Raw genomic sequence first — 26,573 nt, forward strand, 5'->3', positions numbered from 1 at the left:
ATGAGAATAGATGTGTGTTATAGGCCCAATGAATCTGATGAGTATACTTAGCAATTGTGTAGAGAAAGAGGGTGGGTCAGTAAATCAGAATTTCTTATAATGGGGGATTTTAACTTTCCATATATTTACTGTGGTTGTTTCCCATTGAAGAGACAAGGGTGCACCAAGATTCTTTTTTCTTAATTCTTTTTTTCTTTTTTCTTTTTTTCTTTTTTCCAAGATTCTTTTTTCTTAATTCTAATAAGTTTGTTGTATCGGTTTTTCAGGATCCTATATACTTCTCTACAGGCATCTGAGACTGAAGCATAGAGGCCCTGGCACGCCAGAAGTCTTTTTCGCGAGAAGTGAACAGTCCTACGGAGATGGTCCAATTCTGTGATGGGGTTTCCTCTTTTTCATAGCTTGGTCAGAACTTGTAGATTGGTCACTCACACACTAGCAGGACTTTTGTGGATTTATTGGATGACTGTTTTCTACAGCCACATGTTTGAGAGGCAACCAGGGGGAGTAATACTCTTGATCTGATTATCAGCAGTGATTCTTTATTGTGTAAAGAATCAGCAGCTAAACACCCTACCTGCTGAAGATCCATGGCAAGGAATACATCCAGAACAACTGACCAAAGGAACAGTCCAACGACCGGCACCTCCATAGCCAGGTGGGCAGGAGCAGCAGTGCGTAGCACACGCTTCTTGATTAGACCAGGGTTCAAGCCCATGACTGCCAAATACAGAGGATGCGGAAAGGTCAGGAAATGACCACCGCATATCCTCCGAGCAATATGGCCTTAGTTGCTAATGCTCCTAAAAACCAAATAACAAACAAACAAACAGTCCAACGACCCAAACCCTGCGGGTGACTAGTCTGATTTAAGTCTGTGGTGACAGAAATGGATCTGTTATTTAGGTAACTCTTAAGGCAGAAAAAAAGAGATTTCCAGGAAGGAAATCTCTTTTGTCGAAAAGACAAGAAAAGAGTTTGTGTGCCAAAGGCAAAGGAATATTGAAAGCCACCAGAGGTTGTCGAAAGCCCTACAGAAGTCAGCTACAGAATTTTTCCTCTGTGATGACAATGGCAACTTGGATGAGATGACAGATTGCATTGATGGTACTGCAACCAGCTGTGAAGCCAAATTGGCTGGTGGAGCTGAGGGTTTCAGTCTCATAGTAGGTTGAGAGGCGAAGGAGTCGCTGCCTTAGGACTTTTCTAAAGACAGAAATCGGGGCAATTGTGTGATATGATCTAGGCATGTGGGGTGGTTTCTCAGGATTCTTGAGTATCAGTTTAACATTTGCATTCTTCCAAGCATTGGGGAATGTGCATTCTGTAAGACACCTAGTCTCAACTAGATCAGGCTCAGGGCACCTCCTGTCCTTATTTTTGCTAAGGCAATGTGAAGAGCTGTTCTCTGGTAAACAGTTGTTCACTTAGTGGGTTGCAGTAATTCTGATTGTGGGTGCTCATTTCTATTTGATGTGCTGAAGAAGGCTGTGCATTCTCGGGGAAAAGATGGTCTAAGATGTTGACCATGGCCTCCCAGGAGCAAGTCATAGTGCCTCCAGGAGCGATTATCAATTGAGCAATTTCTCCTCTGGGGAGCTTGTCAGTTACAACACTGTAGACAAGTCCCCATGAGTGGTTGTTTCCCATAGAAGAGACGAGGGTGCACCAAGATTATTTTTTCTTAATTCTAATAAGTTTGTTGTATCGGTTTTTAAGGATCCTATATGCTTCTCTACAGGCATCTGAGGCTGAAGCATAGAGGCCCTGGCACGCTGGAAGTCTTGTATCGCAAGAAGTGAACAGTCCTGCGGAGATGGTCTAATTCTGGATACTACCATGGAACAGCTCTGTGATGGGGTTTCCTCTTTTTCATAGCTTGGTCAGAAGAAGTTTGGACAGAAACAAGAGTGGCAACATTGTCATCAGGAAGCTGAGACGAAAAGGTCTCAATTGGCAGATTTCAGGTTGTAGTTGATGATGTTGTGGAGTGCTTGGGTCTACTGACCCGGCAGAGTGAAAAGGTAATGGCCCTGTGGTCAGAGGTCGTCCTTGACACATTTCTGGCAAGGCCTCTTGGACTTCCAGAAATGAAAGTGATGGGAGATTGATCTCGAAGCAAGTGTGACATCTATAATACTCTCCCAAAGCGTACTATTAAACTTTGGGAGATGGCCAAGTTTGTTGAGAACATCCAGTGTGGTAGTATGCAAGCTTTTGTCTGAAGTTGGATCCAGCTCTGTCAGGAGTTGTTATGTGCCACAAGCCAAGGGGTAATTCGTATACATGTAGATAAGTAATTTATCAGGTGAGAGGAGCGTGATGACTGACTGAAAGTACTGAATCGTGGCAGTGATGGCTTCATTCGGCCTTGCATACAGAGAGTCAAGGTGGACTGAGCCAAACCGTGCAGAGATTTGAGTATAGAATTGAGTATAGATTTGAGTATTGAGTATAGAATCAGCTAACTCCATCTCAGAGTTAGACATCATTCATTGCAGATTGTCAAAAACAGAGCTGTCAGAGACGAGTAAAATGAGGAATATCACAAAAAACCTAGATGATTCCTTGCCAAGCAATAGTAGGACGAAAGTTTCAGCTATTATTGTGGGAGGCAGCAAGCGAGAATGATGGCATAGTTGGTTGTTTTTTTTGTTTTTTTTTTCGGAGCAATAGTTTGTAAAATGTACTTTGAATTTATTTTATTGAATTTATTGAATTTATTAAACGTTAATAAACTGACAATAAATTCAATACATTGAATTTATTTTATTGAATTTATTGAATTTATTAAACGTTAATAAACTGACAAACACAACATTGAATTTATTTTAGTGACCATAATCTGGGAGTTTCAGACAACAGTTGTAGCCCAGGGCGATTTGTCTGGACATTCAATCACCCTGAAGCTTCCAGGATAGTCTCGAGTCTTGGAGGAGTTAGTATAAGGTTCTTGCAATAAGAGGACATCAATGTCCTGCTCGTCCGTGATTTTCCTGTGCATTAATTTGATCTCTGCAAAAATTTGATCATTAATTTGGTTTCCTGATTTTGATGTCTATCCATAATTTGTCTTCTGCTGTATGAACTGCTTTGCTTTTAGGTACACAGTACATGATGGGTCTCTGATTGAGTATGTGCTCTTCAGCTTGGCCAATTTACAGTTGGAGCACACCAGATCCTGTGAACATTTAAAGAGTGTCCTGGTTTGGACACTTTAAATTCATGACCCTTTTGGGTGCAGTGCTCACATGTAGCATTTGTTTGGGCGCATATGTGAGTAGTGCTCCCAAATCTCAGACATTTGAAACATTTCAGCACTGGGATGTATTCCCGAAACCGATCACAGGTAGACTAACCAAAATGTTGCAGATTCTGGATGCCAGCTCCAAGATCCAATTTAATACATTGCCTATTTTTGATTTGGTCGTGTATTTAAGTTTCACTTCTTGTGGTAAATCTTGTTTTGGAAAGTAGCCTTGCAAATTCCTCTGGTAGAAGTCATCTAATATCCATCGGGTGTAAGCTCCTTGTAAGATTTTGCTCTCTGTTTGGTGGTGGTCTTGATTTGCTGGGTGGCTGATTTGTTTTCCACTCATTCAAAAGCAGGTCTGTCTGAGCCTTATACATTTCATTATCAACATGTAAGTTAAATAAAACTGTTTCTATTTTTATCCAAATGTTTATAATTTTGGTTATTGCCACAGCCGTAATTTGATTCGTTTGCTGGGAGGCAAACTCTTCCAGCTCATTTCTGATATGCATCACCAGAAAGATAGGAGAGTCATTAGGAATGGAAAGGTCATCATCTTGCTTGTTTTGTTCAGAATTATCTTTGACACAAGTTTCCTCTGTGACAGTTGGGAGATGGGGCAGGGATTCGGTGCCCACATGTGAAGACTGGGCACATCTATAGCGCTTAGTGGTAAGGCCTAGAGTGCTGGAGGTCTTCTCAGAGTGTTCCAAAAAAAATTCCTGGTTGACCTTTTTAACGTCATTGAGTATAGAATCAGCTAACTCCATCTCAGAGTTAGACATCATTCATTGCAGATTGTCAAAAACAGAGCTGTCAGAGACGAGTAAAATGAGAAATATCACAAAAAACCTAGATGATTCCTTGCCAAGCAATAGTAGGACGAAAGTTTCAGCTATTATTGTGGGAGGCAGCAAGCGAGAATGATGGCATAGTTGGTCGTTTTTTTTTTTTTTTCGGAGCAATAGTTTGTAAAATGTACTTTTAACGTACACAAATAATAAAAGGGAGAACACATAGCAAAAGTCACTGGAAACTAACAATATCAGAAGTACAGACAATAGTTTGGACAGCGATGCAGTCCAAGGTCGCGTAGGGGGAACCCTACTCAGTCTTAGGAGCAAGGTTTAAATGCAGCAACTGGGGAGCATGTTCACCTGCACTCTCTAGTGTCCTGTCTATGGCAGTGAGTGTCCAGTTCCATAGACAGATGCCAGATAAATAAACACTCAAAACAAACGATGGAGCCCAAACAAGTTGTAAAACTTCTTACCAGCACAGCTTGAATAACAGGGAACCCATGGATACAAATCTTGCTGTTTAACTACACTATATCTAAAGAAACTAGCGATAAATCAGGAGTGCTAGAAACATGTCCACTACGTTCAGCAGCCAAAATGGCAACCGTCTATAAACAGACTGGGACATGACATTGGCTGTCTTGATTCATGAATTTCTGGTTTTCCCTATGTTATGAATACACTCAAAGTACGTTCTGGTGTCAGCCAAATTTTCTCTCTTCTGTTAAATTCAAAGTTTATTAAACCAAGAGTATACTGTATGTGAATATTACATTGATCATGTTTATTATAATACTCAATATAAATAAATTTAGTTTAATAAAATTTTAAAAAATTTTCATTCCTTTTAATACACTGTAGTACATTAAGTGTGCAGATTTTCACTTATATATGTATATATATAAAGATGTATGGAAAGAAACGTTAATAAACTGACAAACTGTAACTAATAAATAATAAACTGTACTTATAGATCAACACACTTTCAACAGCAATGAATGCATAATGACCATAATGTGTATATAATATGTGGTATGTAATATTTTAATACTGAAAAAAATCACACAAAGATATCAAAATATACACCCCAACAGATCTACAAAAAATGCAACAGATAATAAAAGGAAAAAATGTTAGTACAAAGTAATATAATATACAAAAGATTAAAATATATACAAACCTATCTAGGTGACTTCGTCTGGGATAAAACCGCCCAGACTGAAAAAAAAAAATGACAGGGGATCTCTTTTTCTGTAATGATCAATGTGTGCTAAGTTATGCTATGCAAAATAATAAATTTTAGAGTTTAAATTATTTGAATCTAAACCATAAAAGGTAGTTAATAATTTAAAATCAAAATAAAGAAAGAAAGATAATATATATATATATGATAATAATAATGCAAGGATGTAGGAGCAACTACATCCTTGGATGTAGTTTCTAATCCGAAAGTGTAGGAGAAACTAATCAGAGGATGTAGAAGAAATTACTTAATATACTACTATATTTTCGCCTTCATGGAGTTCAGGTACTATTATTCCTACTCTATTAGTCTTTCATTCTACTTACTATCCGCATGTTTCTTTTTGCATTAATTAATTAATTAATTGGCTATTTACAGGCGTTTTATCACTTCCATCACATAGGGGTCACCACATGCACATTCTCTCTTTCTAGAGGGATATACATTTCTTTACTGATTACTATTGTTGTTCCTACACTTGGGTCGTTTCTTGGATATGGTAAATATGCCTTATTCCTTACATTTTTTCATATTTGAATTAATAAACTACATTTTCTGTCAGGTCAACAATGTTCAATCTGTGCGTGTATGATTATTATCATAATATTTGTTTTCTTTCTTTTGATTTTAAATTATTAACTATGTTTTATGGTTTAGATTCAAATTATTTAACCTCTAAAATTTATTATTTTGCATAGCATAACTTAGCACATATTGATCATTACAGAAACAGAGATCCCCTGTCGTTTTTTACTTTCAGTGTGGGTGGTTGACCCCAGACAAAGTCACCTAGATTGTTAGTAAATAGCGATAGGTTTGTATATATTTGAATTCATTTTATTTATATGTTCCATTTTATTCTTTTGTATATTATACTACTTTCTACTAACATTTTTTCCTTTTATTATCCCTTGTGTTTTCTCTAGATCTGTTGGGGTGTATATTTTGATATCTTTCTGTGAATTCCTTCAGTATTAAAATACTACATATTTTATATATATATATATATATATATAAATATATATATTTTTTTTTTTTTTTTTTTTTTTTTTTTAATTTAAGAAAACCCCAAACATTCCACTAGTACTATAGGTTCTAATACAGAAGTATTAGAACCTGTAGCACTTAGTACCATGCATAGGCTGAAGGTTGAGAAGATGAAAGAAATTACTTGTTGTCATTAGACTTGAATTTTTATAGATTGTAATTTTCAGGAAATATGTATAAAGGAAGGTTTTCCAGAAAATGGAAGTTGAATGAATATATGAAGAATAAGGAAAGTTGTTCTGTGAGTTTCAAGTTGTACAGTAAAAGGATGTTGACTAGTTGCAGTATGTATTCGGACTGCTTTGGAAGAGAGAGTGGAAATTATAAAACCCAATTCAGAAGAACAGTGCCCATGGAAGTATCTATAGAAAAGGCATGCAGCAGAAACAGAACGTCTATGAGACAGAGAGTTTAGCAACTCTGTTAGAGATCAATCATTAATTAACCTAACTGCCGTATTTTAAATGGAATCTAGAAGCCTGAGAGAGGTTTTGGGGTACTGGCCCAGATGTGAGAACAATATTCCATGGAAGAACGAATTTGTGATTTGTACAGAGTGAACAGCTGTTTGGAAGAAAAGTAACATGAGAGGGAAAGAGGAAACCCAGTTTTTTAGATGCAGAGGAAGCAATATTTGTAATGTGCTTATACCAGGAGAGAGATTAGAAATCAAGGTATCCCCAATAGAGATATATAATCTTGCCTAGAAATCAGTGTCATAGAAGATAAGCATAGGAGGAAGAATCCTTTTTGTGAGATATACGACAGGACTGAGTTTTAGAATGATTGAAATCAACTAAATTATCTTTGCCCCACTGGAGAATTACCTGGAGATCAGCATTTCAGGAATTGCTAGTGGACATTCGAGAAGTTGAAGTTGTTTGTGCAGGACAGGGTTTCTCAAATTGGAAGGTGGAATGCAATGTGCTATCATCAGCAAAACTATGAATAGGATTTCTGGTCAATGGAAGAAGGTCATTAATATACAAGAGGAAAAGAGTGGGAGAAAGAACTGAACCTTGGGAGACACCAGCATTAGTGGAGAAGTTAGAAGACCGAGAACCATCTACAATCACCCACAATGAGCAGCCTGAGAGAAAACTAAATTTCAAATTACAAAAAACAATTGGCAAACCATAAGATGGAAGCTTATTTAGAAGAACTTTGTGTATGCCAAACAGGATCAAAAGCCTTTAAAATGTCAAGAGCAACTGCTGATTTTACCAAACATTTCCATTGAATTTGTCCATATATGGGTAACATCAGCCAGAATACCACTAATAGATCAACACTGACGGAATCCATTCTGGTGATTGTTGATCAGATGGAAGGTTTCTAGATAGTTTAAGGATTGGTGATTAACTGATTTCTCCATTACTTTAGAAAGAGTAGAGGTGTAATTGGAATTTAACTGGATGGGAGAGATTTGTCACCCTTTTCAGGAACTGGTTGGATATGAGAAAATTTTCAAGTAGAACGGAAAAGAGAGGTGGAATAAGAAAGTGTTAAAAGGCAACACAGTACAGGAGTAAGCTCGGGGGTAAGTTTTGAGAATGAGTGGAGAAATACAATCAGGGCCTAGCATTTTCTTGGCATCAAAACTATTCAGAATTCTTCTGGCATCCTTTTAGCAGAGGACAACACGAAGCATTGAATAGAGTATACTGCAAATGATAGGAAGTGGTTTACCAAAATCATCAATACACAAGTTGGAAGAAAAGTAGGATGCTAGGAGGTCAGCTTTATCTTTGGCCAAAGTGGCAATAGAACCATCTGGTTTTGACAGAGGTGGGAATAGAGATAGACAAAAGTTATGGCCAATAGCTTTGGCATAAGACCAGAATGCTTGACTACCATTTGAACATGAAGCAAGTTTTCTATTCTTAGCCTGTTCGAAATCTAGTTTGGACTGGTTTATAATTGTTGCAAGCTTTGGTGTATGCAGAAAATGAACCTGGAGATTTGCAATTGCAAATTGCAACATGCACTATTCTTATCTTGAATGGCCTTAGCACATTTATTGGAAAACTAAGATTTAGATAAAGGATGAGATTTTAGGGTGGAGTGTGGAATAAAGGATTTCATTCACGGACACAATCTGAGCAAACTGCTTTGTCCAGCACGTCTTGCACCTACTACCATGCCAAGTCCGTTAGATCACTCCTTTTCCCCATTCTTGCTATGGTTCTGCTGCAGTCATGTGACTTGCAACATTGTGGGACACATCAGAAATTTTGGGACAGTAAAACAAGAAAAGAAATCCCACTGATCATCCCAATTTGCATTCTTGTAATGTCAAACAACACGAGGTTGAGAATGGCCACGAGAGAAAGGCTCCATTGGAGAAGAGACTATGACCTGATCTGCCTAGATCAGATGATCTGAGGTTGTGATTTGATGTGCCTAGAGCAGAGCTTCACAACCAGCGTGCCACAGAAAGATTACTGGTGTGCCGTGAGAGATTTGATTTTATAAATTTTTCATATAGTTAGGGAAGGAATAGGAAACAGTAAATTCGACCTGCGATAAGAAAATAGATCAGATACAATCCTCCGATCCACCTGAACCAGAACATGGTCTGATGATGGATATCGGTAAGATCCTGAACCAGCCTGCACACCAAACCTGATGTTCAGTGTATGGGAGCAAAGGTCACTCCAGTGTTCGACTACACAAGAACGCCAGATCCGAGATAAAAACTTGGCATTATCCTATTGGCCAATGGAGTTAATCCCTCACCTATAAATTAACTGCTGGCACTGCCTCTTGCCTGTATGCACATCAGGTTTCTGGGAGCATCAGCTAGAAGGGTCTGTCAGCAGGTAAGAATGTAATCTTTTTTATAAACATATTTACTTTGTTTCCTGTTTTATATTGTAACAACAATTCAGGACTTAATAATTTAGAATCGTATTTGCAAATTGTAATTGTAATATTGGTAATTGTAACTCTAATATTCTAAAATCAGCTGAACACTTTAAATATGTATAATAATGTTTTTTCTCTTATCTTTGATAAAAATCCATTTTTTTATATGGAAATCGAGTTCGATATCATACTTAAACACGAAAAAAAATGTGATTTTTACTTACTTTAGTTACAGTTTGTTTTGCCTATTGGGTTTTTCGAATTATTTTGGACCAGCTTTCACATTTTTTCTACTGAAAAGATATACATATAATAAGTTATTGCTTACTTTTAGAAATAGAAATCAATGTTTATATCTAAAAACAAATAATTGTTCAAAATATATTTATTAAATTGCTTCATTAAGTAGTTTATATTTAACCAATTTTAATTTTTGTAGATATTTATTTTCCACCCGTAATAGGAAACTTTTTGAAGAGAGCCAGAAAGTCATCAGATTCATGGGACAAACATAGTCTAAAGAAAAAGGCAAAGCCGGTATTTAGGCAATATAATAAGGAATATATCAAATATGGATTTGTATGCTCCGATAATTCGTCTCTTCCTTGACCCATATGTCTTATTTGCCAAGAAGAATTATCAAATGAAGAATTGTCCCAAGTAAACTACACCATACCACAAAACATCTATCATGTACAGGAAAAAATTTGAATTTTTTTAAGTGTCTTCAAACGCAAAATACAAAGCAAAATTGTTTTATGAATTCGATTACAACAGTATCAAATCGAGTTCAAGAGGCTAGTTATAAGGTCACCCGATTGGTGGCCAAATCCAAAATGCCTCATATAATTGCAGAATCATTTATTTTACCAGCATGCTTGGAACAAAAGAAGCAAAGGAAATTGAAAAAGTGCCACTTTTGAATAACACTATTAGTAGACACATTGAAGACATATCAGATGACATTGAAACAAAATTAATTCAGAAAATTATCAAATCTAAAAAATTTTCATTGCAAATTGATGAATCTACCGACGTTAGTGACTGTGCTCAATTAAATAGCACTAGTTAGAATCATTGAAGAGAAATGCTTGAAAGAACGTTATTTGTTCTGCAAAGAACTGCCAAATCACACTACTGGGGATGAAATATTCAAAGCAGTAAATGAATACTTTGAGACAAATAAGATATTATGGAAAGATTGCTTAAGCTTGTGTACTGATGGTGCAGCTGCAATGACCGGAAGAGTTAAAAGGTTTTACATCGAGTTTGTTCTGAAAACCTAGAAATTCAGGTTATACATTGTGTTATTCACAGCGAAGCTCTCATATCTAAAAGTTTGCCTGTGGATTTGAATTCCACATTACATAATGTTATTAAGATGGTGAATTTAATAAAATTCAAGCCATTAAAGTCATGTCTGTTTTCAGCTTTGTGTGAAGAAATGGGATAAGAATACCACTCTGCTATTTCACACTGAAGTACATTGGCTGTCCAAAGTACTCTCGTTTTATCAAGAGTTTGAGCTAAGAGAAGAGATAAATTTTTTTTTTGCGAATAATTCTTACTTTTCTGATTTAATGAAGGATAGTTATTGGCTCCAAAAACTAGCTTACTTAACTGATATTTTTGAGCACCTGAATGAGCTAAATCGAAAATTGCAAAGATCACTTGAAAACATACTAATGTTTACGGACAAAGTTTATAGATTCAAAAAAAAAAAATTCAGCTTTGGAAAAATTAGGTTAAAAATGGATCACTAATGGTGTTTAATCAGTGTTATAATTTAAATCCTAAATAAGAATTAATGGGATCAGTAGAGCAACATTTGTGTTTGCTTGAGGAAAAATTCATCACTATTTTGAAATACTTAATGTAAAACAATTTGATTGGATTCAAAATCCATTCGCATTATCCTTAGAAATTCCAGCATTACATTTATCAATGAAAGAAAAAGAAGAGCTGTTAAGTTTAAGAAATGGTCGGATCCTTCAAGTACAAATTAAAGAAATAAAGTTATCCGAATTTTGGTTAGTGGCAAGAAAGGAGTTTCCTTCAATCAGAGAAAAAGCAATTGACACTCTTCTTCCATTTGCTACCACTTATTTGTGCAAACTGGATAGTCACCATCATTAAAAAATCTGGATCATGTGTTATGCGTAGCCATTTCTAGAATAAAACCTGACATAAAAATGTTATGTTCACAAAAGCAAGCTCAATTTTCTCATTACAAAAATTTCAAAAGATTTTATTTTGAAGTTTTATATGAATTTAGTATTAAATATTTAATATCTTCTGTAATATTTATATTTTACTTTTCTTATCATAATTGCATATAATATAATGCAGATGTAATAAGTTTTTCACAAAGTCCTTATGAACACCCCAAAATCTGCTCCAGTTTATCTCTGCACTGTACAAAAATTGTAAGTTCCCAAGTGTGCCGTGGCACTAAAAAGGTTGGGAAGCACTGGCCTAGAGGACCACTCACCTCTATCACATACGTAGAAGGGCTGTTTGTGAGAAAAGGGTCAAGCGTGTTGGCTGCATGGTTACGATTGTCCGGTATTGTGGTAGGAAAATGAACAATTTGTGCGAGGTCATTAGTAATTCCAAAACACTCAGCATCTCAACCAGCTGGGTCCATGTGACTATAAAACGGAAGTCATCTGGAGTTGTGAACATTAAAATCAACAGGGAAAATTACCTCACTGTTAGGAAAGTTGGACTGGAGAAAGTCAAGTTTCAAATAGAGGAAGACAAAGAGTTCCAAGTGATTAGTGGAGTTGGGTGAATGATAGAGGCAACAGATGAATTTGACAGAATGTGATAGATTGATTTTTGAATCAATCTATCACTTAAAATGGTTGAATCAACCATTTGAAGTGAAAGGAATCATACAGCAAATAATTCAGACAACTGAGATGATTAGTGGTTGAATCGACCGATAACTGGGATTCTGTCAGAAAAAGTAAGTGGGACTTGGCAGACTGTAAATGGAAATAGACATCATTGAGATTAGAACTGAGACCATGTATATTTGTGAAATGAACAAGGTGTTTAGGAGGTTTGATCTTTTCATAGATAAGTTTACTCTACAAGGCCAGATTTACATATAAGCTAAACAAGCTGTAACTTGTTTAGCTTATACGGGGTTGTCAGAGCTTTGCCCTGAAGACTAAACATGGGTTCCACCACTTCAGGTCTCCACTAAGTAAAGTGATGGTATTATACTTGTTGATGAATCATATACCACTTAGTATTTCCTGGTAACACCGAGGGGCGGCATTTCTCCTTGTGATGTTGGCACCACACCTCCACCCCTGCTTATGTTGGTTCACACCTGTGTGATCACCTCCAGTATACTAGGTATATTTCAAAATTTGCACATGGGGGGGGGTTATACCCAGGGTTACTAACAGTCCCACCATCGTGAAGGTGGAAGCAGAAGCTGGGCTTGGTATACCGAAGAAAATGTCTGTGACATCCTCAATAACTATTTACTATTGCTACATAGAGACTACAAAATAAAAATCAGTTATCTACTAAATTATTGATGAAATATGGAAGTAACCCTCGAAAGGTCCCATTCATAATGCTTCCCTTTTTAAAGTGCTCTTTAGGGCTGTTCCCTTGGAAAGTGCTATAACAGCAGTTTACTGCATATGAAATTTTGAAACAGGTATAATTTACAAAGGGTTGGGGATAAAACATTTTGTTTCATAATATTGGGTGAGATGGTCAAAGTTGTTGAAAAAGGATCATTAGCATTAGTAGAGGCATACAATGCAAAAAAGCAAGCTTATGCAGCATAGCCAAAAAAAAAAAAAAATCACTCCCATCTCACCCCTCCGTTCGTTCCAAGTACCTGTCCAGCTCAGATTTAAATTTATTTAAGCTATCAACTTCCACAACAAAGGATGGAAGTCTGTTCCACCAACCAACCACCCGCTGGCTAAAGGCAAACTTCTACACATCTGTCTTTCCTCAATTTGAATTTATGCCCTCTCTAATGATTACTCTAAGCAAGAGGAAGAGTTCCATCAGCATTGAGCATGCCCAAACCATTCAAGGCTTTATACACCTCAATCAGATCACCTCGCAGGTGCCTAGTCTCCAGACACTATAATTTGCAAAATTTAAGCCTTTGTTCCATTCACTAATCTTGTTGCCCTTCTCTGTACTCGTTCCAACAGCTCTACATCCTTCTTAAAATGAGGCCTCCAGACCTGTATACAGTACTCAAGGTGTGGCCTGACCATTGCCTTATATAAGGGGATAATCACCTCCTTATCCCTGCTAGAAAAATTCCTGTATATCATTTACAAGACCCTATGAACTACTCTTTCAGGCCATCTGCACTGCTCAGAAAACTTCATATCTGCCTGCACAATTACCCCCAGGTCTTTTTTGTTCTCTACCCCTGTCAAGTGTAGTACCACAGAGTTGATACGTCACTCTGGGGTTGCTGCTTCCAATATGTAGTACTTTACATTTGTCAATGTTAGACTTCATTTGCCACCTCTCAGCCCATCTGCTCAACTTTTCTAGATCCTGATGCAGCAGCATAGTCATTAGTGTCCTTAACAATTCTGTCAACCTTCGTATTGTCTGCAAACTTGGACATTAAGCTTGATATACCATCATCAATATCATTTATAAATACAGAAAACAACAATGGACCCAATACTGGGTCCATTGTTGAGGGACTCCACTTGCCCAATACTGAGGGACTCCACTAATAACATTAGTCCTCGATGAGCAGTGTCCATTGATTACCACTCTGTCTTCTCCTACTCAACCATCCCTTTATCCATAGCAGCAGTTTGCCTCCAATGCCACACTGCTCCAATTTGTGCAGCAGTCTTCATGTGCAACAGTATCAAAAGCCTTTCTAAGATCCAAATATATGATATCAAAGTTATTCCCTGCATCCAGTTCCTTTTGTGAACACATCATAGTATCCAATCAAATTGCAAGACTTTCCCTTAATAAAACCATGCTGTGTCCGAGCTATAAATGAAGTCTTGTCTAGATGATCCTGCAGTGCTTCTTTAACTAGTGCCTCCATTAATTTTCCTGGAACAGAAGTTAAACTCGCAGGTCTATAATTACTTGTCAGCCTTTGATTCTACTTTGTGAATTAGGGTCACATTTGCACATCTCCAGTCCATGGGTACCTTCCCTGAGTCCAAAGAAGCTCTCATAATTATGGCTAAGGGTTTGCTTACTTCCTTTGCTGCCTCCTTTAATATAACTGGATAGATCCCGTCCACCCCGGGTGCCTTTTTTATGTTTATCTTCAACAATTTCTCCTCCACTTTCCTTTCAGTTATTACAAAATCATCCAGCTCACTGCCAGAGTTTAACTCACATCTGGCATTTCCTTCCCTGAATAACTCCTCATGGGTGAATGTAGATGCAAAATACTCATTTAGTTTGTTAGCCACCTGAGCAGGATCATCAACAGTTGAACCATCAATATCCAGTGGGATATTGTGGGTTATGGCAGTGAACGTTGTAAAAAAAGTTTAAAAGTTGCATTATATAATTTGCAAATATCTCTAACTAACAATGCTAATATTTGCATTTTAAAAATGCAAATATTAGCATTGTTATAAAAAAGCCTAATAGATGCCACGTCCCCAAATGTTTTCCAGTTTAATACAATGTACTTGGTATAATGAGTATATGCATCATGATTGTTTTCATTCCTGGTGTACCAATCCTTGTTGAGAGATAAACCAGAATAAGAAAAATACTTAAGAAATTGAAGAGTGTGCTTTCAGAAAACTTAATTCATGGTTATTCCTAGTTAACTATTTTAAGAGAAAGTATATTTTATAAATTTTTCTAGAGAATGCAAGTATTAGTTAAATTCATCTTTGTATTAGTGTTTTACAATGTTTTAAATGTAGGCTCATTGAATTTCTTAATAAAGTTTTTCTTATACAAAATATTACTTCATTTACAGAGTCATCCAAGTAGTTTTGAATTGCAGGAGCTTGGCTTAATCACAGAGGAAGATTTTATCTTTAAAGCTGTGTTGGAAAGAGGATCTGGTTAGCTAATCTATTTAAAATATATTTCATTAAAATATGCACGTCTCCAAATTTTTAACTAGTTTGTCATTATTTTAGCCATTACACTAACTTTTTCCCCTTCCTTTACTAATCAAGCATTTGGCATATATGAGATGTGCTTTGAAAAAGCCTGGGAAGATGCTTACTGATAATGGATAGGGTTTGCATATGTGTTTTTAGGTGCTGATTTTTTTACTTTCTAATATACACTTCTGCTAGTCTGTTTATTTATTATTATTTTTTATTTATTTATTATTATTTTTATTTTTTATTTTTTTTTCATTCTTATTCACTTCTCTTTACAAATGTTTAAAATTGATAATTTTTTTAAGCTTATAATGGTTAATAGTAATATCCTGTTTAGCAAAACTCCAGTTAGTGGCAGTTAATTAGTGTTATGTCTTGATATTTATTTTTTACATTTTCTAACACTGAATGGAAGTTACAGAGGAGTGTAAAAAACAATTTCTGCAAAAGATTCTGTACAGTGCTCTAAATATACCCAAATAGTCTATGTGGCCAATAAGCAAACTGTAGAATCTCACAAGGAGTCTCTAACCAACATGGAACTGCAGTTAATTGCAGCATGGCAAAATGTTGAAAAACAACTTGTGTTTGCACTCCAAAGAGTTAAAATGCAAGTTGTTGTTTTTCAACAAATCCAGTCTGGCCATATTTTTCCTGGAAATTCCAAAAGATGGGCAAGTAGGAAATATTCACTAAAATGCATTCTGGTTAGATTTCCACTCCTACACATTTGCTCATATTTTTTATCGACATGTTTGCCATAGTGCAATGGATCATTTGTGGCAGTGACCCCCCACCCAAAGTAATGTGATAACTACATGCAGAATAAATAAATATAAAACTACAAGGGCTTCACATATTTCTTGTGGTGGTGAAATACTAAACTTTCTTTCTAGCCAAATTTAATTTTCCTTTCGATTTTGTTATTTGTGTGTGTGTGTGTGTGTGTGTGTGTGTGTGTGTGTGTGTGTGTGTGTGTGTGTGTGTGTGTGTGTGTGTGTGTGTGTGTGTGTGTTGCTTATTTTATTTAAAAGTTGTTGAAATAAAGCAATTAAAAGAATAAAAAATAAAAAAAACAGGTTGTTTAATTAACAGGTTGTTAATTAAAAAAGTAATTACTATAAACATGACAATTTATTTTTAAAGTAGTCAACATTAATGACTAGAGAAAAATTTAGACATTGCAGTATTAAAAAAATCATATAGGTGAAAAGCAGTATTATTGACAGCTTAGATTATAAAATTGGCAAAAAACATTAACTGTTTTATAAATTATATTTTAATGTTACAGGAAAAAGTGTTGCCCACCCAAAAAAAAAAAGCGATGGAAATATCCAAAACTGCTATACCATGAGCATTTGAAGACGGGGTGAATGGATATTCATCCTTGGTTTGTGTTACAGAATTCGGTACCAGTGCTGATGTGTAATCACTGTTTTTTGTAACATTAAAGTAAATTTCAAAACTATAAATTTGGTACTCTCTGGAACTCTTGCAATTTGCTATATTTAATAGGACAAATATATCCATTTTTAATGTGAATTAGCCATCCACCCTCCAGATTACAATGGAGAAATAAGTTTTTAATCCATTCTCCATATCACCGATGTGACTTGGTTTTTCTGTCTTTTTTGCAAAAAAAAAAATAGTAAAACTGTTAAATTAAGAATTTTTGAAAAAAAAGTTTTTCTGCTTTTCTCCATTAAAGAATTGGTGAACAGTTTTTCCTTTAATCTATGGTGTGTGTGTGGAAATTGGAACATGGGGGAAACAATATTGTCCTCTGTAACATGTAACTGCAGTGCTTCATTATTTGTATGGTATGAATGCAGTTAATAATATCCTTCAATAAGACACTAGAGAAATATGACATACAGTTTAAGAACGAACATACATGCAAGATTTTTTTTATGTATTGTAAAACCTGAAAAGGGTAAACATGTTTGCCTTTTGTAGTGTTTGTAGATGAGATTTTTCAATTCAAGCATTAGGAAACATGATGTAATCAGATATTTGCAAACAAATAAGCATAAAGAAATTATGAACTGTGTAGAAAGCAGTGCAAAAACAGATGTAATATTTTACAGTGAAGATGTCATGTGTATCAAATGTTTATTTGCATAATTTTTCATAGAACATAATCTTCCTCTTCATTGTGCTAAACATGCAGGAATGTTGTTTAGACATGTTCCACCAATAGTGAAATAGCAAAATAAAATATGGCTGTGGAAGAACAAAAATGTGGCATTGTTTATGAAATTGCACAGAGAGAGAGAGAGAGAGAGAGAGAGAGAGAGAGAGAGAGAGAGAGAGAGAGAGAGAGAGAGAGAGGCAGTGATGGTTCTGAAAATGCACTATTTTCATTTGCAGCTGGGAGTAATTAAAATGATTCCAATCTATATCCTGTTGTTGTGACTTTTCCTAATAAATTTTTAAAAATTGTAAAAATGAAAGTAGCTTTTGCTTAGTACTGACATTAGAAGGTGAATCTACAAGGTGCAACACTGGGCATCTTCTTCTTCTTCTGAGCAGCATTGAAAGTATGTGCAATTCCCTTAAAAACTGTTTTACACTTAATGTTGATAATGTCCCTGTTATGGTAAGCCTAAAAACTGGAGTAGCAAGGGTGTTAAAAAAGATGATTGAGCACTTGGTGGTAAAAGGCTAACCTTTTCATCTCATTAATTTGTGTGCTGAAAATGGATGTTGCTTGCCTTCTTGTAAAAGTCCATAAATATTTGATTGACATTTTCTGCTATCTAGAAAGAAATGCAAAAAAAGGAGGGATAGATATGAAGAGTTTAAATTAATGTGTGTCAGTGAAATAAAAACAGATTTTAAAGCATGTGTGTACACATTGATGCCTTTTGGTAAATGTTTAACTAAAGATCTTACTTAAAAAAGTACAGGGCAAAATTGAGAAAAAGTCATGAGTTAGGTCACTGGGTTTCAACCTTTTTTTAATAACGGCACCCCTAAGTAATTTATTTTATTTTGTGGCACCCCTACTTAATTTTCTTCCCGTTAGGTCCAATTCTCTCTCTCTGTGCAGTAGATATGCATGTTATAATATAAAAATTTCCACTGTTTTTAACTCATTGGTATTATATTTGATATTATATATATGTATATATATATATATATATATATATATAAAAGCTAAATTAAAATAGAATACTGCCGGTAGTGTGGCAAACCAGTAGAGTGAAAATGAACTGAACCAAATAAAATAACAATAACAGAAAAATATGGGGGTGGGTAAAGAAGAAAATGGTAGTGTTGAAGCAATGTTCCTAAAATAATTTAGAAATTAGGCCAATTAAAAGAAATTTAGCGGTGTCCCCTCGATGGCACCCGTTTCCAAATTATGTGAAATCTCACTAAGATGGAAACGTAAACTAACAACATTACATGACCAAATAAACTGAAAATTAATAAAATAAAATAAAATAGACTGACCATTATGCCCCATCTTGACAGAGGACCATGAGGCCAATAATAGTCAGGGAATCACTGCATTTCGAATGCTAAATAAATCCATGCAACGACAGAATGATACTAAGATCAAACCGCCGATGCAGTAGATTTGCATAGCGGTGTTCCTTATTCAGCAAAAAACAATAAAACAGAAAGCCTAATACTCGCATGGCCAAACCACACCACTGACAAAACAATAGTTGAACTAAAAATATACAGAAACAAATTAGGCTATAGTGTGTTAGTTTAGGTTTCCATCTTAGTGAGATTTCACATAATTCGGAAATGGGTGCCATTGAGGGGACACCGCTATTTCTTTTAATTGGCTTATAATTATTTTAGGAATGTTGCTTCAACTACCCTTTTCTTCTTTAACCCCCCCCCCCCCCATATTTTTCTGTTATTGTTATTTTATTTGGTTCAGTTCATTTTCACTCTACTGGTTTGCCATGCTACTGGCAATATTCTATTTTAATTTAGCTTATTTTATATGCAACATGTAGTGGATTGTGCTTTTCTGCTGCCACTGATGTTAGCTTTTCCTATTATTTTTTTTATTTATTTTAATATATAATTTTTATTTCTCTTTAATTTTTGGATTAATTTGATCATGTTTAAATGGGGGTAGCGTGATGATGTGCTAACGCTGCGTTCGTACTGCACCACCTATAGCCTAGTATGTTTCTATATATTTTTAGTTCAACTATTGTTTTGTCAGTGGTGTGGTTTGACCATGCAAGTACTAGGCTTTCTGTTTTATTGTTTTTTGCTGCATAAGGACCACCGTTATGCAAATCTATTGCATCGGCGGTTTGATCTTAGTATCATTCCGTCGTTGCATGTATTTGTTTAGCATTCGAAATGCAGTGATTCCCTGACTATTATTGGCCTCGTGGTCCTCTGTCAAGATGGGGCATAATGGTCAGTCTATTTTATTTTATTTTATTAATTTTCAGTTTATTTGGTCATGTAATGCTGTTAGTTTACGTTTCCATCTTAGTGAGATTTCACATAATTCAGAAAACGGTGCCATCGAGGGGGTGCCGCTAAATTTCTTTTAATTGGCTTAAATTCTAAATTATTTTAGGAACGTTGCTTCAACACTACCCTTTTCTTCTTTTATTGTTATTTTATTTGGTTCATTAGGTCCAGCTGATGATGGTACCAACTGCGAATTTAAATGAGTAGCATTGAGAAGTAATCATAGAAGTTTCCCAACTAAGGGATATTGTTCCAAGTTTAAACTTAAATGGATGTCAGATGAAATGATGAGACTAGTGGCAGAGAAGAAAAATGATTATATATTAGCAAGGGACATAGAAACCTACATTAATACAAACTAGTTTGCAAACAAGTCACCAAGGGAGTTAGACCAGCTAATACAGATTATGAGAAATTTTTTGACCAAGAAAGTAGCAAAGATTTGATTATGTTAACACTAGAAGGAAAGGAATAAACAACATTGGCCGTGTGGTTTAAATGGCATAACTATTGATGATTCTTTTCAGGTTAGTATTAGTAGTGACAAACAATGCCACTACTAATACTAACACAGCAAAAAACTTTCCCATTTCAACTATCCATCCCCTCCAGTAGTTTGTCTAGTTCTTCTTTGAATTTATTCAAGCTATCCACTTCCAACAACAGATGGAAGTTTTTTTTCTAGCAAAGATCCAACTGCTGACTAAAGAAAAAATTTCACACATCTGTTCTGCAACCATCCTTTTTCACTATGAATTTATGCCCCCTCCTTTGTGTAGTCTAAACCAGAGGAAGAATCACATCAACATTGAGCTTGCTCAATCCAACCAAATCCTTAAACACTTCAATCAGTTCACCTGCAGGTGCCTAGTTTCCAGATGTTGCAATAAGCAGAACCAGCCTTTCTTGGAAAGAAAGGCTGGTTCTGCTCCCCTCTGTTCCCCTCAACAATCTTATTCCCTTCTCTGTATCCTTTCCAGAGCTCTACACCCTTGCTGAGGCCTTCAGACCTGTATGCAATACTCAGGATGTGCCTTGACCATTGCCTTATACAAGGGGATAATCATCTTCTTATCCCTACTAGCAAAATTCTTGTATATCATTGGCAAAATGTCATGAGCTATACTAGCAGATTGTCTGCACTGCTCAGAGAACTTCATATCTGACTACACAATTGCACCCCCCCAAGTCTTTTTCATTTTACACTGCCCTGAGTGTAATATCACACAGTTGGTACAATATTGGAAAGCCATCGGTACCTGCAAATGCATTGGTCCTTAAAATAAAAGATCATATGGAAGGTATATTCGGTTCCTGAGAATATCGGCTGTCGATGTCATCGTCAGTAAATTCCCCACTGTATTACCTAAAAAACAAACTATTCTAGAAAAGGTACACAAAAATCACAGAATACATGAAAAAAAAAATGATTACACAAATATTCAAGAAAAAATTATTCTAAAAATTGCCATATAGAATTTACTTCTTTATTAATATTTGTTGTCGATCTTTTGCTTTGCTCAACAGCTGAGCGATGATTACAGAGGAATGATTTGACGTACCGATCCGGATAAAATTGAAGCAATGGTTTTCCATTTAGATATATGGTCATCATAATCTGCAATGTATTAATTGTCAACATTATTCATTCAAATATTCTTTATTAACCCCTTCATGGATTATCCCGAGATATCTCGTTTTTAGTTTAAAAAGTTATTTGGAACTACACGAAATATCTCGGGATACAATAATACCTGAAGCAAACAATAATACCTCCAAATTTAGGACTGAAATGTATTTTCTCTGTTATTTATCTGGCTAATTTTGTATTAGCCAGGTAAATCCCGAGATTTCTCAGGATTTTCTTACGCCTGGAAGCAGATGACTGGCTTTCATTTTACTTATATTGTACAGCAATGTCAGAACAGTAGCACGCTTCCTGTGCCACCAATAAGCAAAATATAATTTGCCGTCCTAAATGCAGAATACTGAACCCACGAAAATAATTCACAAAAACAATATTGAAAAATATTTCACTGCCCTCTTGAATTGCCACCCGTAAGCCTCGCCTGTGTGGCCAGCCATGTGTCAGAATGTAGTTAGTTCGCTATTATTGCTTGTGGCGGGAGGTTACTGCTTGTGTGTTCCACTTGATTTTTTAAATTTAATTATATAATGAGTAATGAAGACTTTCTGTGTCTTTCTTTTAGCTCAAGTGCTAATTTATTAAAAAAAATCTGTATAATTTGCAGACTTTTTGGCATACACAAGATAACTCGGAATAGCCCAAATGGGTTTAATTATTCCTGTGTTGTATTTTCTATGAAAAGATTAATAAAAAACACAAAAAACTATACAATGAGTATTCACACTTTTAATCTGTAAAATAAAAAAAGTCGATCCATTACGGCACATTTTCTGGAAAAAAATGTTCCTGGAAGGGGTTAATATTTGTTGTTGATCTTCTGCTTTGCTCAACAGCTGAGGGATGATTACAGAGGGATGATTTGATGTACCAATCCGGATCAAATTGAAGCAGTGGTTTTCCATTTAGATGTATGGTCATCATAATCTGCAACGTATTTAATTGTCAACGTTATTCATTCATTCACATAGTATTATTCATTGCGTGGAAAGCTCGCTCAGCTTCAGCGCTGCTAATCGTAATGGTTTCAAAGATATTTCTGGCATTCTTAATTGAAAAGGGAACTTCACTCGATTTTAAAGATAAATTGTCTTTGAAAAAAATCTCTAAAATCATTAATTTTTATTTCATATTTTTACCAGAAAAGTTAAATTTCTTATTTGGTTTTCACCATCTTGCCACCGAGATGAAAGTTCTTTCATATTCCACGATTTTGGGTAGCATATGTTTAAATTTTCTTTCAATTCCTCGTTGTCAATGATATCGTTATTTTCTTTATTTAATTTAAAATCACTCTGTTGCATTAATAAGTTATTCCTTAAGGATAAAACAGTGCATTTACAAGGTAATTTTTTAAATGAGTTCTTACTTTCGATTTTGATTCCTTCAAATTCTTTCACCTTCAACATGCTCTCAATTTTAGCTTCATAATTTCCTTCAGAATTTTTAAAATTAGCAATAGCATTGATAGTTCATATAATTTATCTGCTTTTACCATAATGATTCTGTAAAGCTTCTGAAAGGTAAGAGAGCTCCTGCAGGATGTTGATCATTAATGCTAAATGGTTAAGAAGTTTCAGGTTTAAAAGTCCGATTTAATAATCCTTCATATTTAACTTCTGATTCAAAATGTTTGCACAAAGCGGGATAATTTGTCTTACCCTCAACTGACGTCTGCAAGCCACAAGCTGCTCATCGTCACCCGAACACATGACCGAGCTTTATAGTTTCCACATCAAGTTCTTTAGCTATAATCCTTAATTTGCGCTGGTTTTTTGGAGATTGGTGATATAATGCATACATTTTTTTTTTTTTTTAATTATTGCCATTATATTTTAGAACATTTTCTACACAGTGAAAGTCTCAATGAAGTTTCAGAATCTGCCAACATTTCATCATTGGAAAGTTTATATAATATCTTAGTTGCCTTACCCCCCATTGCTACTGTCACTAGTTCTTTTAATACTGTGCAAAATGTCGGAATAACACGGATATTCAGCTAATGTAAACATAGACAGGAGAAATTTACTGGAAGGCGTGGGTCACTCACTTCTCCGAAAAACATATGCCTGTTTATCAGAGTAAAAGGGACAGCTTGACCAGAGGCTATTTTCTGTGTCGGGAATATTTTTAATCCTCTGACTGGCTATGGGAAGCATATTGACCAGTGTAAGTGTTTTTAGGGTCAAGCAGAACCAGAGGTTCCCCCATCTCCGCCTAGTTTACATTTTGGTGTATTACAGTACACTGTAAATGCCAGAGATTTAAAAAGTGTATGGATTGTGTAATGTCGTGTACTGTTCTTCTGGCCATTTAGCCACTGGACCCCTGTTGGGATCCAATGTTGCCCCACTTACTTCCCGTGGAGGCAGGCCAGGAACTCAATAGACTTAGTTTACTCTGACAGATCCTGCTGCTTAGTTTCCTAAAATTTTGGCAGCTAGGACCTAAAAAAAAAATTGCTGTGGGGGTATTATCACTTTAATTTGTTAGGCCGAATGCTGGCTGTTTGGTGGTTTTGATGTATTAAATTTTGATGTAAAGTGTGTTAGTTGTCTGATGGCACTGGGAGTTCCCCCCATCTCCGCATTGTATTCTTTGTAAGTGACACAGAACTCTGTGGAGACCAGAGATTTAAAAAGTGTGTGGGGAGTGATTTGTTGTGTAGTGTTATGTTCTGTTGTTTCTCTGACCATTTAGCCGTTGGGCCCCTATTGGGACCCACAGTTGCCCACACTTTGCCACGAGGAGGCAGGTCAGGCACCCAGTAGATTATTTAAGTACTCTGGCAGGTCCCGCCACCCATTTTCTGAGGATTTCAGTGGCAAGGCATAAAAAAGGGGGAGGGTGAACACACTGGAAATTGGAAAGGCCGTAAGAGGCTTACAAAAAAGGGTTGAATTTTTTGATGCTGATTAGAATTTGGCTACATTGTTTGGGGTGTACTCAGTCGGTTTAGTTAGAGTGGGGGAAGACTGGAGGGAAACAGGTAGAAGGATGGGAACGATAGAGTAGGCATCCCCAAAGAGATCAGTGGGGACGAGCCCCACCAGGGGATGTATGGGGAGGCAGGTGGGGGGGGGAGACAGACCCATCTCCTCTCTCCCCTGCCTGGAGATGGGGTTTTAAAGGGAACTTGGTTAAAGTATCCAGTTCAGTTTGCCAAATGGTGTGTTGGCAGCAAAGCCGCAGTATGTCTTCATCGGTGATGGTTGTCAGGTCCATGTCTTGTAGAATCCGGTAGGGAGAGAGAGGCACACATTTACTTCATTCTACTTGCATTCTATTTTTATACTTTTTTTTTATATAGTTTATAATATATATATATATATATTTTTTTTTTCACTCACTCATTCATCTCTTTCTCACACACCGGTGGGGGGGGGGAAATGCAATGGTGTGTAATGTAATTTAAATACTGATTAAATTTTGATGTGTGGGACTTTTACTAGCATGAAGATTGGGAGGGGGCAGAAGTACGGTGGCCAATTAAGAAGGCAGCCACAGTTTCAGTGCGACATGCCCACGCCCCACCAGAGAGGAAACGGGATGGCAAGAAGAGAGGGGGACCATGGGGTCATCCCCTCCTCCCAGAGAGATAGGAATTATAGGTGAAGGGGCTAGAGTGCCCTCTTCAGGTCGCCAATATGGCCTTTGTCTCATGTCTATTTTCCTTCATTGTTACTCATGGGGTTGTGTTCTTGTGTTCCTCTTTTTTGGGTTCAGCATCCTTCTTTGGTCATATGATTGCTTTTTTTGTTTACTATCCTATCAAGTGGATTTTGTTATCTTATGCAGGTGGTGTTCCGTTCTCAGATTTGGATGATGTATTCCGATGATCATCAATAATGAGTTGATATCCTGTCCTTAGTTTCTCCTATTCCTTGGTGTCCCTATTTGGTTTCATTACTCCTGTTCTCCTTGGTGGGTAGCTATTTGTAATTTTCTTCTGGAGAAGACTTCCTATGCAAAGCGACTAAAGGCCTCAAATTCTTCTGGTGTATCCAGGAGATAGTGTTCTTGGGTATTAGGGATGTATATAATTCTTGTGATCATTTAACATCTGATGTCTTCGTATATTTCACACTGGTGGATAAAATCTTTCAACATAATGCGGTGGCTGACCAACTCCGGGTAAAGGCTGATGAGGAGGGAGCCGACATCCTCCTCCTACAAGAACCATATGCACATGCGAAAATTGTCAGGGATACCTGCTGGCCTACAAGCTCATACAAGCGGATGAAGATACCCCTCGGGCAGCAATACTGCTCCGAAATCCTTATCTAACGGCTACTAAAGTGACTCAACTCTGTACTCCCTGGGCAGCTTGTGCCCACATAATATCTCCTATTGGCACCTTCATTGTGGTTTCCCTGTACTGCAAGCCAGGCCAGGAAATAACATATGCAATTAACTACCTTCAGCACGTGCTGGATGCACTCCCAAACCAAAAAATCCTATTTGGAGCAAACATCAACTGTTCTTGGGTATTAGGGATGTATATAATTCTTGTGATCATTTAACATCTGATGTCTTCGTATATTTCACACTGGTGGATAAAATCTTTCAACATAATGCACTGCAGACCAGAGCGGTGGCTGACCAACTCCGGGTAAAGGCTGATGAGGAGGGAGCCGACATCCTCCTCCTACAAGAACCATATGCACATGCGAAAATTGTCAGGGATACCTGCTGGCCTACAAGCTCATACAAGCGGATGAAAATACCCCTCGGGCAGCAATACTGCTCCGAAATCCTTATCTAACGGCTACTAAAGTGACTCAACTCTGTACTCCCTGGGCAGCTTGTGCCCACATAATATCTCCTATTGGCACCTTCATTGTGGTTTCCCTGTACTGCAAGCCAGGCCAGGAAATAACATATGCAATTAACTACCTTCAGCACGTGCTGGATGCACTCCCAAACCAAAAAATCCTATTTGGAGCAGACATCAACTGCCGTTCACCCATGTGGCATAGCACAATGCGGGACAGGAGAGGGACCCATAATGGATAACTCCTGGAAGACCTCCTAGCTGGATCGAGATTCACCATGTTAAACAAGCCGCACCACCTCCCAATGTTCTGCAACACACTCTGGGAGGCAACTATCGACATTTCCCTTGCCACAACGAACATGGCTGCGCACT

General features: G+C 36.6%; 1 protein-coding gene across 2 annotated transcripts in view; it reads left to right on the top strand.

Annotated features, from left to right (window-relative positions):
- thoc5 (THO complex subunit 5) overlaps positions 1-26,573 on the top strand; it is a 388,780-nt gene that overhangs the window by 301,602 nt on the left and 60,605 nt on the right. For both annotated transcript variants that reach the window (XM_090373524.1, XM_090373522.1), the window contains exon 16: positions 15,186-15,273. In XM_090373524.1, coding sequence (XP_090229650.1) covers positions 15,186-15,273 — 88 coding nt within the window. The remainder of the gene's footprint in view (positions 1-15,185; positions 15,274-26,573) is intronic.

This window comes from Mastigoproctus giganteus, chromosome 5 (assembly GCF_048544385.1).
Source record: "Mastigoproctus giganteus isolate SK-2022 chromosome 5, ASM4854438v1, whole genome shotgun sequence".
Taxonomy (NCBI): Eukaryota; Metazoa; Arthropoda; class Arachnida; order Uropygi; family Thelyphonidae; genus Mastigoproctus; species Mastigoproctus giganteus.